The sequence below is a fragment of the Pan paniscus genome, chromosome 2, assembly GCF_029289425.2.
Source record: "Pan paniscus chromosome 2, NHGRI_mPanPan1-v2.0_pri, whole genome shotgun sequence".
Taxonomy (NCBI): Eukaryota; Metazoa; Chordata; class Mammalia; order Primates; family Hominidae; genus Pan; species Pan paniscus.
The window spans coordinates 1,336,739-1,351,392 of record NC_085926.1 but is presented as its reverse complement, the minus strand read 5'-3'; the positions used below and the strand labels follow the sequence as shown (position 1 = coordinate 1,351,392).

General features: G+C 32.8%; 1 protein-coding gene across 7 annotated transcripts in view; it reads right to left on the bottom strand.

The window, feature by feature from the left end:
- Positions 1-14,654, bottom strand: part of LOC100990608 (contactin-6) — a 320,384-nt gene that overhangs the window by 49,920 nt on the left and 255,810 nt on the right. For all 7 annotated transcript variants that reach the window (XR_004670426.4, XM_034955669.3, XM_034955665.4 and 4 more), the window contains one exon: positions 10,929-11,056. Coding sequence is in view for 6 of the 7 variants with exons in the window: in XM_034955669.3 (XP_034811560.2) it covers positions 10,929-11,056 (128 nt within the window). In the remaining variant the exon portion in view is untranslated. The remainder of the gene's footprint in view (positions 1-10,928; positions 11,057-14,654) is intronic.

Sequence of the window (14,654 nt, the reverse complement as noted above, 5' to 3'; positions counted from 1 at the left end):
AAATAAGTCTAGAGATAGAATGCACAGCACAATGATACAGTTATCTGTGTATATATATATCTGTATACTGTATCATAAATGCTGTATTGTATACTGAGAACTTTCCGAGAGTTTAGATTTCAGGTGTTCTCATCGCAGAGACACACACGAAAGAGGCAGCTATGTGAGGAAATGCATAAGTTAAGTTGCTTAGTATAGTAACCACTTTATTGCACATAAGTAGGTCAAACATTTAAGGTGTTGTACCCCTTAAATATATGAAATTTTTATTTTTTAAGTGATGGGGATTCTCTCAGGTTTTGTTTGTTTGAAAGCATCTTTATTTTGTCTTTATTTGGGGGGATTTTTAAATAGGGATAGAATTCTTATTGGTATTGTCTTTAGCACATTAAAAATGTCATTTCATTTTCTTCTGGGTTCCTTTTTACTTTGTTATATCAACTGCTAGTCTTGTTTTTTTGACTTAATGTGTCTTTTTTATCTGATTTTTTTCCCTTTAGTTTTGCTACTGTGTGCTTAGCTAGGCTTTCCTTTGCATTTGTCCGAATTGGGACTCACATAATTTCTTGAATTGGATACTTATTATCATTTTCAGTTTTTAAAAAATATCTGGCAAATATTTCTTCAAATATTGCTCATGCCTAATTTTCTTTCTGTCCTCTCTGCTCCTTTTGGAACAATTTTATATATGTTAAAAGCTATTCACTATATTCCATATTTTCCTTATGATACTTTCTGTCTTTCCCATTTTATTCTCTCTCCATGTTGCAGTTTAGATATTTTCTATTCACGCATCCTCCCCTTTACTAACCCTCTTTCTGTTATATCTATTCTTGTGTTAAGTCAATGTATTGTGTTCTTAATGTTAGCACTTGCAATTGTCAGTTCTAGACCTTCCATTGGAGTTTTAACAGATGCCATTTCCTTTCTGAAATTCTCCATCTTGTCATCTATTTTTTAATATATTAATCAAAATTATTTTAAAGCCCTCGTCTGAGAACTTCAATATTTCTATCGCTGTGACCTGTTACTATTGTCTGTTTTTTTCTCTGAGTTTTGGTCATTTGGTCATAGCTCCAGTTATTCCTAGTAATGTTTTATTGAATGCTAGACATTGTGGATCAAAAATGTAAGTGATTTTATAGTGTTATATTTGTACCGGGAAGATTTACTTTTTCAAGCATGCAATTATAAAAAGAGCCAGAAGCTGGTCCGAAACTGATATGAATTGAGTCTGGATCTTAGTCATTTTAAGTCCTGGTCAATTTTATTTTATTTTGTTTTGTTTCTTACTAGGACATAGTCCTTCAGATGTCCTGACTCAAGGTTGAGCTGCGTAGCAGACTTCATTCTATTTGGTTTATTCTGAACCTCTATTTGTGTCTCCCTTTCACTGTAAGTCTACCAAAATTTCTGCTGAGATGTTTTCTACTTTCTGTTTGGTTTCTTCATTCCTGATTTATACTGCTTAGGAAATGGCAAATTTCTGAGAAGAAAAACAGCAGGGAATGTGGGGCTCACCTCTCTGTGCTTTTGTTTTCTCCAGGCTTCTGCACCTCATGTTGCAAACACCTTGGCTGTTGTCACAATTCCTTGAAATAACTGTTTTTGTTCATTTTTAAATATTTTAACAATATTTGTGGTGAACATCAGTGGGAGGTTGGTGTGATAAGCTTACTTCAACTAGTTAAGACAGATTATTCTCCATTATTATTAATGTTTCATAATAGATTAAGTGTGTTGGTAAAAATATTTAGGCCATTTATCAGTAGGTTTATAGATAATAGCTTGAAGAGTATGATAATTGCTGTCAGTTAGAGAAAGAAAGAAGTATAATTTTGGACAGAAGTAGAGATTCCTAACATAGAAATATACTAATTGTTTATTCAATCATCTATTGAAAACCATTTAATTAGTATTGCACCCTTACCTTATTCCAAATTATACATCAGTAGGAATGCTGAACAAAAGGAACAAAACTGAACTGAAGAACCATTAGAAGATTTCAGTCCTAAGAGTGACAAAATCTTGCCTATATTTTAATAGGAACATTGTAGCTTCTAGAAGGGAAACAAAGAATTAGGATAAATGCTTTTGAAGCTATTACTGGGTTTCCAAGCTTAACATTTATGAACAGTTGGTCCAAATAATTTTTTCTTGTGTGTGTCAAGGTGTGGGTTTAGCGTGTGTGTGGTGCAAGGCAGCGGGTGGGGTCGGGTGAGACCCTTCAGTTGTGAAAACCAAAAATATTTGCATATTTTGCCAATGTCCCCTGGGAGACAAAATCATCCTGGTTGAGCCATTCTGTGCTATAGCAATACTCTGGGAAAGAGATGGCATGGCTTAAAGTTTGGTCATTGAAGCGGAGAGAAGTGGTTAGATTCTGTATGTACCTTGAAGCTGAAACCATTTTGGGGCAATTGAATATGGGGTTTGAATGAAAGAAAAAAATTAAAAATAATCTCAAGGATTTGGTCTAAACAACTGTCAGTGCAGACTGTCATTAATATAGTGGAGAAAGAAGACAGTAGAAACAAGTTTGGGGAGTAAGAATCAGGAGTTCAAGGTTAGGATATAGTAAATTTGTAAGTGAAGATGATAAAATAGGCTGTTGAATTTGGGGATTGAAGAGAAATATCTGAGCTGGAATTAGCTTGATTTGAGTTTGGGAATTAACTTATAGATAATATTTAGAAACATAAAACTGGATGAGATACAAAGGGTAGGTACAGCTATAAAATGAAGACTAAGAGAGAAAAAAAGAAAAAAATACGTGTATACATACATGTATATAGAATATATAGAATGTGTATAGAATATACATGTATGTTTATATACATACATATAGATGAATATAACTATAAACTAGACTACCAGTTTAGAAAATATAATATTTAAATAACAGGGCTTTTAGGAAAAGGAATAGAATAAAATATTAAATTATTCAGAAAGATATTTTAGGACCAAGAAATATGAGTTTCTACAGTGACAAAGCCTGCCAAATGCCCAGTGAAATGGTTGATAACATATTTAAAACATGACACATTATCTTGAAATTGTCAAACATTGGAGAAAACAGAATTCCAGAGAACAAGAGGGAAAAGATGTCACAAACAACAGATTAGAAATCAAAAAAGTTTAGGCTTTCAGAGCAGAGTAACAGCTCAAAATTTCTGAGAAATAATGGCTTCCAGTCTAGAATTCTACTTCAAACTAAACCACTAATAAAATGTAAACACAGAATAAAGGCACTTTAAAACATGAAAGATTTAAAAAATTGTATATCTCTTGGATTATTTCTCAAAAATCCACTGGAAGGTTTAATCAACCAAAGTGAGGGAGTATGTTAAGAAACAGAAAGGCATGGAGTTAGGCAATGGAGCGTCAACACACAGGGCAGGCTGATATTGAAGGGAGACTATTGAGATAGATTTGGGAAATGAATTGTTGGCAAGTCTGTAGAAAACTAAGCAAACGAACAAAAGAAGGGAAAGCAAACACAGGAAAATCAAAGCTAATACTCTGAAATAAACCTTGGACAGAGAAAAGCAGGCAAACGAACAAGGAAATCGGTGTGATGGGGTCTTCATTTCTGCAGGTCTAGCAAGCCAGAAATAAAGGAGTTGTTTTTAGTCTTTAGTTAATAAGCTTTTCCTTTTTGCAAATACAATCCATAAGTCTAAAATGTTTTATATCCTCTTAGACAAGTGCATGATTATCTGCTCACACGTGTGTCTACAGATTAAAATCTACATGCAGCATTTATCATATTTCACCACAGAGTAAAATTTAATTTCAATGCATAAAGTAATCATGGTCAATATATTCCAATTTACCTTCAGGTACCATTACTCATTTATTTACTACTTCAACATTTAAATGGTTTGGAATAAATATTAAAAGACTACTGAGAACCCCAGATTAAAAGAAACAAATGAAGAACCAGTCTAGAGAAAGCATTGTCTAAAAGTTGAGATGTCTAAATGAGAAAACATGCAATGTTACCCTATTTCCCTAGCAAATAATAATGTAAAATGTAAACACAGATCTTTTATATTAACAAATAGTCAAAGCAGGGCCTGACATCTATTTAAACAGAACATGCTCTGTAGATTCTGTGTAATAAATTAGATATGACAACTACTCTGTTTCAAAGCTATTAGTACATAATAGGCAGTGACTACATATTTATGGCATCATATTTATATTTCTTATAAATAGATAGTGTTCATTCAGACTATTCTCCAATAGTAACTTCATGCTGGCTGTAGCGAATTATACAATAGAAGACTTCTGTACCTTTTTTGTTTTGGGGGACTTTTTCTGAGACAGGATCTTGCTGTATTGCCTAGGCTGGAGTACGGTGGCATGATCATAGCTTACTGCAATCTTGAATTTCTGAGATGGAAGTGATCCTTCCATCTCAGCTTCCCAAGTAGCTGGGACAACAGGCATATGCCACCATGCCTTACTAATTTTTCTTATTTTTAGTAGAGATAAGGTCTTGCTATGGTCTTGAACTCCTGGTCTCAAGCAATCCTCCCACCTCAGCCTTTCGAAGTGCTGGGATTACAGGCATGAGCCACCACACCCAGTCTGTAGTTTTGTAGAAGATGAAAGTAGAAATTTTTATTGTGCCTGTCAATAGGTCTTAATACAAATGATATTTTCTTCTGAATGTTTCATGTTGGGATGAGGGAGTCAAAATGAGAAAATAAAACCCCAAAAAAGAGGATAAGGCTAAGTTTGATTCATGTGATTATTTTTTCCCCTTCCACGCCCTTCAACCCCATTCCTCTTTTGGACTTGAAAGCATTTGGTAACTACTTGCTTGAGTATTCAGGATCCAGAGACTGAAAACATAGCTTGCTTCTGGGGAAGTCTTTTCCATCTTAACGACATAGTTTCTTCCTAAAAAAAAAAAATGGCCCTAGAGCATAAGTGACCACTGAGCTAATTTAGAAAGAGAATGCCTAAGAAGAGAAGCCTAATTGCTTCTTTTACGGTCAGAATAGAGTCAAGGTAAATTTACTAAATTTCCAATTCTTAACTAAAAACTCAAGAAACAAGTGAGCACAAGTGTTTGCAGGTTTGGGCAGGAAACTAAAGATCAAAAAGACTTAATAGTTTGAGATTTATATATACATACATGTATATATGCATTTAGTTACCTGCAGAATAAACGTATTGGTTGAAGTGTTTTTTTTTATTTTTTTATTTTAACAAAAATAGGAGATGGATAGCTAGTGGTTTATACTGTATGAATGAGACCAAACACAAAACAATACACAATATAAGGTAGCATTTGAATGAAATCTATGGTGAGAAAATTATTACAGTAGCTGCTTCTAGGAGTGTAGTAGGAACAAGGATTAAGTGACATAAAAAAAGTTCTAGATGTTGGATGATAATGATGTTCTATATCTTGTGTGTTTTGGGTTACAAATGCCATTTTCAAAATTTAGTGAATATACATTAAAATTTATGTATTTTATTATATGTAAATTTTACATAAATGTGCATTTATGTAAATGCACATTTATGTAAGATTTACATATAATAAAATGTAAATGCACATAAATATTGCACTCAAATGAATTTTTACATATAAAAATGTACATATAAAATTGCACTCTAATGAATGAAGGCTGCGGTATTTAGGAGGAAATACTAACATCTGCATGTTACTATACTTTTATTCCTGCTAGACTTTGAACAATGCGATGTAAAATTGTCTCATGCATTTTTTAATACGTACATTTGTTGGAAGATGGAAAAGAAAGCTAAAGTTCTGCCACTTACTAATGCAGGGACCTTGGGCAAGTGGTTTTAGCAACCTATTCCTCAATCTCCCTTGTATAAAATTGAGATAATAATATCTGCTTCAAAGCATTACTCTGAAAGTTAAAATGAGATGATATACACAAAGAACCTATCATGGTGCCTAGGACAGAGAATGTATTTAACAAATAGTAATGAATAATAATAATAAAGAAAACAAGATGAATAACCATAAAAACTAAGTCGTCAAGTTCCACGTTAGTTAGCAATGGCAGGTTAATATAATTCCAGAGGCTGTGCATTGACCACTTTAGTAAGAGTTCCATAATCTTCTGTGTCTGGTCTCCTTCAACTGGCATAAACCACTAGCTATACACCCCCTATTTTTATCAAAATTAAACAAAACAAAACTTTGACCAATAATAGGTTTAAACTATGCAGTAAAAATATCTTGAAAAAAGTGGTAAAACCTATACTGTATTAACATCTATCCTTTACATTATATTTTGTAAAATATACATTAAGAAAAAACACAGCTGTATGTCATATGGGATAATTTAATCTGAGTGACATATGCTGCATTTTAAAAAAGATTGTGAACTAAATTGTCATGAAGACCAAGACAACATTGATCTTAGTGGGCTTGCTTAATTTGATGCGTGTTTTTGCTTGTTTTTACATTTTTACTTGAAGAGATTGTAGTATTCACGTTTCAATAATTCACGCAGCATCACTTTCAATATTGGAACAGGAAATTTTTTCATCTGACCAGTATAATAACTCATTATATATTTTCTCACCTTGAAAGTAATTTTTACCATCACTAATTTTTAAATCAAATGTTCATTCTGTTGAAATGCTTTCAGTCATACTGTGTAGGAAAGTGGCATGTGGAACTGAACATTTTTGGGGAGATTTTAGTGCTACTGGAGACTTCTCTGGTGTTTTCAAGTACTACGATATGACAAATGTATTCCAATACATCTTGTCATTTCTCTGAAATTGTACTTTTGGTTTGCTCAATCAAACTGGGCTTGTCGATAAAGCTGAGCTTGATACCTCAAATCCTTCAAACTGCCTTCTAGAGCCACGAAGCCTCCAATTATCTACATATCTTGGGCATTTCTCTTAGTAAACTTAGACCCGTATCATTCTGCTGGAGAAAATGGATGGGCCACTCTGTAATGCTGGTATAATAAAGACTTCTATCACGAAGAATAAACAACTAAATGAGCAGCAATAAACTTAATTTGCACATTAGATATGCTTTTCCAAGTTCCGACATTTCAGTTGAAAATAACACTGAAGCAATGAGGCCTATAATTGAACATCCAAAACTTCTCCAGTGGGGAAACAAAAAACAAATGTTGCCTGCAAACCAGATCATTTTTATAGCCTGCTGTTACTCTGCTTTTTAATAATTGTCCAAATGCCAGATCAAATAATTTCTCCTTTTATGTGATTTTCATATACCTCTTAGTGTATGTACACATTGTAATTTTAATCTCAGTCCTCCAAAATGAAAACACTTAAACTCTCTTTCCTCTTGATTCCTTGTTTGTGCCTCTGAAACATGTCCTTAAATTATACTGGGCATCTTCTGAGGCGCTGGAAAGGCTGCTGCTCATTGCACTCACAATGTTTGAATGGAAAATCGCCTTATCCTGCTGTATTAGTGAAATAGAAATTTCCAACATACAGTGCAGATAACTTCAGAATCCTTTTAACACAGATAAGCCATATCAGCTAAAAACTAAGCTGGAAATCTCACTCTTGTAACTATTATCTTTTCGATGTTATCTAACAACAACATTTCTTGCATGACAGAGGCTGATAAGTAAATTCAAAGGGAGATGATTGTTTTATCAGCTTTACTGAAATTTCTCATTTGCTCCTTAACACTCTATTACTCTTAAGGTCACTATACACTGATTTTAGCTTGAGAAACAAAATTATATTTGATTCTGTAACAGCAATCATATGAATATTACTGATGAGAAAATACACATACATATATACACAACTATTAAGCCATCTTAACAAACAACCAGATGACTATACACCCAATAGTCAAGAAAATGGTTGAATTGATGTACACTATTATAATTTTTTCCTATGCTAGGCTTCAAATTTGTAGGTTGTAAAATAATAATTCCTTGGCAGTGATGTCTTCAACATTTTTACATGAAAGGGAATTAGAGATAACAGTCTAGTTAAGAGGACATGGTAATAATAGACTTAGAACTGTGCTTGTATGACAGTCACACACTTTCATAAAGATTAAACATTACAGATAAATAATAAAGCAACGTTTCTAAGGCTGTTTTTCTTCATACTGTACACACATTTTGTGTTTATTTTATTTATATGTATTTGTGTGGTTAAGTATGTACATGTTTATATTGCATAGGATAGTTCTTGTTAATGACAAAGAAGCAAAAGACCCCAAAATCCACTTAAAATGGGAAGTGGATGTGTCATGAAGGTTAAAATATAGCAAAATTTCCTTCCCATTATTAGGTGTAAATGCATGAAAGTAACTTGATAATCATGCATAGTGACATCAGTTATGTTAGCATGTACCCTTTTTGTATATGTGAGTTATTCTCCTGTACTGTGCTAGAAATACCAAAACAATGAATTCTCTTCACGAATTTTTGGATTTCGATGTAGGTTCAGGCTTGTACCCCCTTAGGAGAGTGAGGTGATCGATGTCTGTCAGAAATAAAAGATTACAAACCATACAATTAGAAAGTGAATGCATGTAAAAAGTTTGGTTTTTTTCTTTGATGTTCTTTTTTTGCAAAGTGTCCTAAGAAGCTCAGACCCTGAAAAATTGAAAACTGTCAGATTTTAGAGCAAGGAAGCCAGCATGAAAAGTATCCCTATGAACTAAGCTGCATAAGATAATAACATTTTATTAAATCAATAAATATTTACTGGGCACATACAGTTCCCAGCAATGTTCTAGGACTTATGATTCATTATTGATTAAAACAAAAATCCCTGCCCTCTTTATGCTTCTGTTCTAGAAGGGAAGAAAAGACAAAAAAAAAAAATAATAATAAGTAAGTCAGTTATACAGTTCGTAAGAAGATAAAAAGTGGTACAGAAGAAGAAAGAGTGGAACTGATTAAGGTAACAAGGAATGCCTAGTGGGATAATTTTGTTTCAACAACCTCAGCAAAGAGCACTAGAAATGAACAAACAAAAATGTAAGTCAGGCTTTTTTTTTTTAACTGAGCTATCTTGATTAATTATTGTTTTACTTATGGAAAGAGCAGAGTAGCTGGGGATTATGGTTAGATTTATGGAATACTTGAAAGCGTAGATAAACTTATTTCCATCATAAGTACTAGGAATCTAACTTGCAGAAAACATGGCTATATTACACATCTGAAATATGCAAATGTTATATCCAGAATGCAGTCCAGTGGCTTCCGAGTTTCTCAGTTAATATTTTTGTTAGCCGTCACCTTTTATTTTTCTTTCATCAGTTATTAGTGGACTGTGAGTATTATGATGTCAAAGGTTTAAGAAACACTGGAGGAAGAGTGCCTATTCATTCAGTTCAATCTACCATTAACTTTTGTTTTTCTTATCCTCCAGAGTGAAGGAATCCCCATCATTGTATTTTAACAGCAAAACCATTGGCCCTCCTCCCAGATCACCAGTATTCTAAAGAAACTTTCTTTTAAAAACTACATTGCTACTGCTGATGTTTTCTATCCCTTCTATTTCACGTTTTAATGCCCTCTGGATTTTTCCATACCTAGAAGATTTAACTGCAAAATGCCTTTTTATCCTTCACCACATTTTAATCTTCTGCTGTAATAAAATTTGCATACTACTTACACCTTCTTAATTTGAAATGATATAATAAATATCTTTTTTTCCCCTTAATGAACTTGTTACTTTTTCAAATATAAAGCATTCACATTTTTCAGGGTCTGAGTATTGCCAAAAATTTGCTGGAGAAATAGTCTGTTCCTAAATATAGCCATAACATCTATCTTGAAACACTTAAGTCCATCTCTGTCTTAAAAATTGATGACAATACAATCTTATGGAAGAGAAGTTTTTCAAAATATGCCACACTGGTTGGATTTTGACACACCAAGTTTTATCAGTCACATTTCCCCAGAATACTTCAGACAATTGTCGTCATAATGTAATACGCTTGAGACAAGTTGGCAGAAATATCTTCCAGGCTCAAAGGTGGGTGTTTATTTTCCTTGAGATATTTTAAAGGATGGTTGAAGTGTAGCAGCTAACTACTTTTTATTGAATATATTTATTTTAATGGAAAAGATGAGAAAGCACCAAATGCTGATTTTAATCATTTGGGCTTAATTAGCCACTTAAACTGCTTTATCAAGAGAGCCATTTTTATCATCCAGGAGGCAATGAAATGATAGAAGTGATACAGCTTCCAGTAAACACACTAGTTTTATGAGCTGAGATTCAACAAAATAAAGCAGCAAAGAAAGGGAATAGATACTTCTAATATTAATTATGTCCTTGGTGATAAATGTAGGAACATTTGGATTGATACTGATTTAGAAATCTTAAAAGTATAGAATTTATCTCTATAAATTGTATGAGTTTATCTGTTTACTGTGATGAAAATATAATAATGATTCACACAGATTTTAATTTTTTCTCTTTGAAAAGAACTGCTTACTAAAGGTTGTGACCCTGCATTTCATTAGTTTTGTACCTGGAGTTATATAAACAAATTAGCCAGTTATGTATTTGGTAGCCTTATACACATGTAAATATTTCACATAAAAATAAAGATTCTGAAAGATATTTGACCAAAAAAATGTTATCCAGTGACTTTATCAAAACATCCATGGCCCCTAACATTAAGGCTTATGTAAAAAGCCAAATAGTTTAGGTGTAGGTTTTAACTCGAATGACACTCTGACAGCATTTTCGATTGCCAAAGTATTCACATCTACCATGGTATCCCACTGGCAAAGTGTGCATGTTATTAATGAGTACGGGAAAGGATCTCTTAAATAAATTGTGAAATCAACAATTTTACATACACAATATGGTACAGGTTCGACACCATAACACAAGTCATAATATGCCTGCATATTTACAATGTTCATCAAGCACAAATGAAGATAATATGATACCTTTTACAATGAGGCTGCCGGTGTTCTTTGCAGTGCCAAACTGATTTGTGGCTATGCATGTATATGATCCAGCATCTGACCTGGTAATATTATATATCTTGAGGCTGCCATCCTCCAAGAGAAATATTCTAAAAAGAAAATACATCATTAATAGAAGTAAGGCTCTTCAACACTGGTAAATCATAAGTGCTTATTTTTATTTTAAAACTTTACTAAAATCATGGGTGTATGTGTTAATATGAATTTTTTCCTTTCCTATTATTCCGTTCTTCATTGTGAGCTATCTCTGAGTCTACATATTAGAGTGAATGGCATTTGCTTTTATTCTGACACGATATTGATAATTATCATTCTATAACTTGAATTATCATTGTCGATTTCAAAGCATATTAAAAATAAAGTCAGTGCTTGGTAGTATAATGTCAAGTTGCTTGATGAATAAGAAATGCAACTATTTACTGTGTATTTTCCAAAGTCAACTCACTGGCAAAAATTGAACTTGGCTTAGGAGAAATGCAAGCTAATTTTCACAATTAGTCTGTGTATTTTTAAACATGGTCTGTCAGTGGCCACAGAACGGGGTGTTGAACCACGACAGCATTTGCCAGTGCTGATGAGTTGAAGAAACTATCTATATGGTTCCATGGCCAGAGGGCCATGCTTATTATGTGGCTATCCCATCAAAAAGAGGAAGGAAGGAGTAGAAAGAATAAGGCTTCATGGGTTAATTATGAATTAATATTAATATTCCTAAAAGAGAGAGTACAAAAAGGAGGTTCATCTGCCAAAGAAGTTCCCATCTTTCATAAAATAATCCATATTAAATTTTCTCTGAAACTCTAGCATAGTCTAAAGCACAATGCCACTGAAATCAGAAAAAAAAACCCCGAGATTTGTTCCCTGAAAAATTCACCATCAAATGTAATAAGAGGAGACTGAAAAAATGTAAAAACAAAAACATTCGTCCAATTTTAGGCTACCATATTTTATATCTTACAAATGTAGTTATCAACCTTTTAAAAACATTAGTAGGTAGTCAAGATTGTATCAAAATGTGTGACAACATACTAATTTTTAACAACAGTTTTAAAGGCAAGAAAGGCTAGACAATTGGCATGCATGCCATATCCATTAACAGTAACAAAACAGTATTTGCTGCATTGCAAACATATCGTTGTTTCTAATATATGTATAACACAAAATTCAGCTAATATAATTAATTACTCAATTTGAAACACAGAGAATACCAGCCAACGACAATTTGCAGGAAGCCAGCTTCTGACGTTGGATTTATTATTAATAACAGATTCCAAATTCTGTTATCAGTGAGTGGAAGGAGCCACATCTGAATTTAGAATGTTCCATGGCATGTAATCAGATTTTTTAAAGTCATTATCTTAGAGTATTCTCCCATAGGAGACATTTAATGTCTTATTTAATTTCTGAGATGTCTAGTGTACTAGATCCCAATTTACATTAACAATTGAGTTATGCCATTATTGACAGAGTAACAAAACTATTCTATTATGCACCAAACTCAGGCCAAATATAATTCTTTATCTGATTTCAATTAGAAGAGGTAAATGTGAGAAGCTTTTGGGTGCATCTACCCCTAACATTTAGGAATAACTAGGAATTTTGAGCAACACAGAAACCTGAACTATTGGCCAATAAAAAATACATGACAGAAATGATAGGTCTGCTGATATCTAAAGGCCACCAAGAAAGTTTTCCAGCCACTAAGTCAATGCCAATGTCTTTATTTCATATATTTTTTCACATAACTTCCAGAAAGGAATAATTCAAGTGTGCAGTGGTACCCTGAGTATACTACCCCTTTCAGGCTCGGTAGGTCTTCAATGTTTGCTAAATCGAGTTGAAATTGCCATCATCGAGGCTGATTATTTCTATGAAATCCTAATCAACACATCAATATTTCTTAAGTGCTTACTACTGTTGAAGGTACTGAGAGAGCAAACTAAGAAAAGTTAAAATCTGCCCTAGACTAACTAGCTAAGTAGGAGAGAATGAAGTTATATCTAATTATCCTAGTACTCAGGCTTTTTCCAGAACCATTACTTTGCCTTACGTTTAGTAAAATAATTCTGCATGTTAATTATATGGTCCAAGAAGTTTCAGCAGAGTCATCACTAGATGCCCAAAAGATACTCCATGTGTTTACTCCTCAAAATGTGGTCTTATCCCAGACCTAATGAATCAAACTGCATTTTCACAAGACACCCTATGCACTGTAGTACATACAGTGACTAGCATGTACAATAAAGTTTGAGAAGTACTGATCTATTTACTATTAAACTTTAATCTGAAAATTTTTTCTTTACTTCAAAGTAAGACTACATCTTACTTATGATCTTATGAAAATAATTTATAAAAGAATAATAACATACATTTTAAATGTTTTATAAAAATAGCCAAACTAGTAACCAAATTGATTTATGATTTATTAAAATAAACTTTAAAAGTTCTCTCTGTTGATCTAGGATATAGACATTCAAAGATTTAATCATAACTAAAGATTTTATGGCATAACAGTACAGATATTTGAATGTATCACTTAGATTTCTCCTTTAATTAATGAGATATTAAAATATAGTAAAAAATTAATCTCGTGACAATATAAACAGAATCAAACAACCTGATCATTGTCTTAATTTTATTAAGAAAAAATTAAACAAAAACTATAAAAGTAAGAATTTCCAGTTTTTTAACATATCTAAACACGTCTTAGCAGAAATGATTTTTAAAAAGCCAAAAGAAGGAACGCTCAGTGAAGATCAAATGGTACTGAGCAATTGGCATTTTCAGATAAGTCAAAATGCACATGTAAGAATTAACTGGAACATTTTAATTGATGGTTTTGGTAACATTCATAGAGAGACACTGATTTTTTTCTATTCTTCTTTTACAATATGCAAAAAAGATACTTTATCTCAAGGATTGGTAATAACATATCAATGAACGATATTAAAATATTCTACCTTCATTTGCATATACGCTTCTCTGGCATTAAAAAAAAAACACACACACAGCCAGAAGAATAGATAAGCTTGGCTATCTGTAAAAAGCAGGAAAAATATTCTGATAATAAAAGTAGAGATTTGCATGAATGATTAGTAAAAAGCATATAGTTACAGGGAAAAAAGCAGAAGGTAATACCATGATTACATATTATATGTATATTATTATATGAGGATTTAAGGTTGAAGTTATACTACTAATATATAATGAGTCATAAAAATATGTGTGGAAATTTGTGAGCACCATGAAATGATGGAAGACTTCCAAAAATTCAACAGCAGTTTAAATACATGATTGAAACTGGAGCAATGTTAAGATATTTTTTCCTTCTTAATCAGCAAATACTTTCTAAACGTCTACTGTGTTTGAAACGGTATGTTAGGTGTTACAATGGGGATGCGAAAATAAAAAGTGTTAGATGTTAAAGGTGCTCTTTTCCATATTAAAACTCATTGTTATAAATTTATGGAGGCTATGACATATTATAGGGAGCTGGTTCTGCACAGGCCCTCTAGTAAGTGTGTAATAAATGTCAACTCATCGAATGCTTAAGACAAACTTCTGGGCTAGGTATTGTTTGCACCCCTATTTTATATATCAGGAAACAGGCATAAAGAGAAGCAATAGGTGACTCAAGGTACCCACTAGATGGCGGAGGGCTCAGATTCTAACCATGTCTTTCTTTAG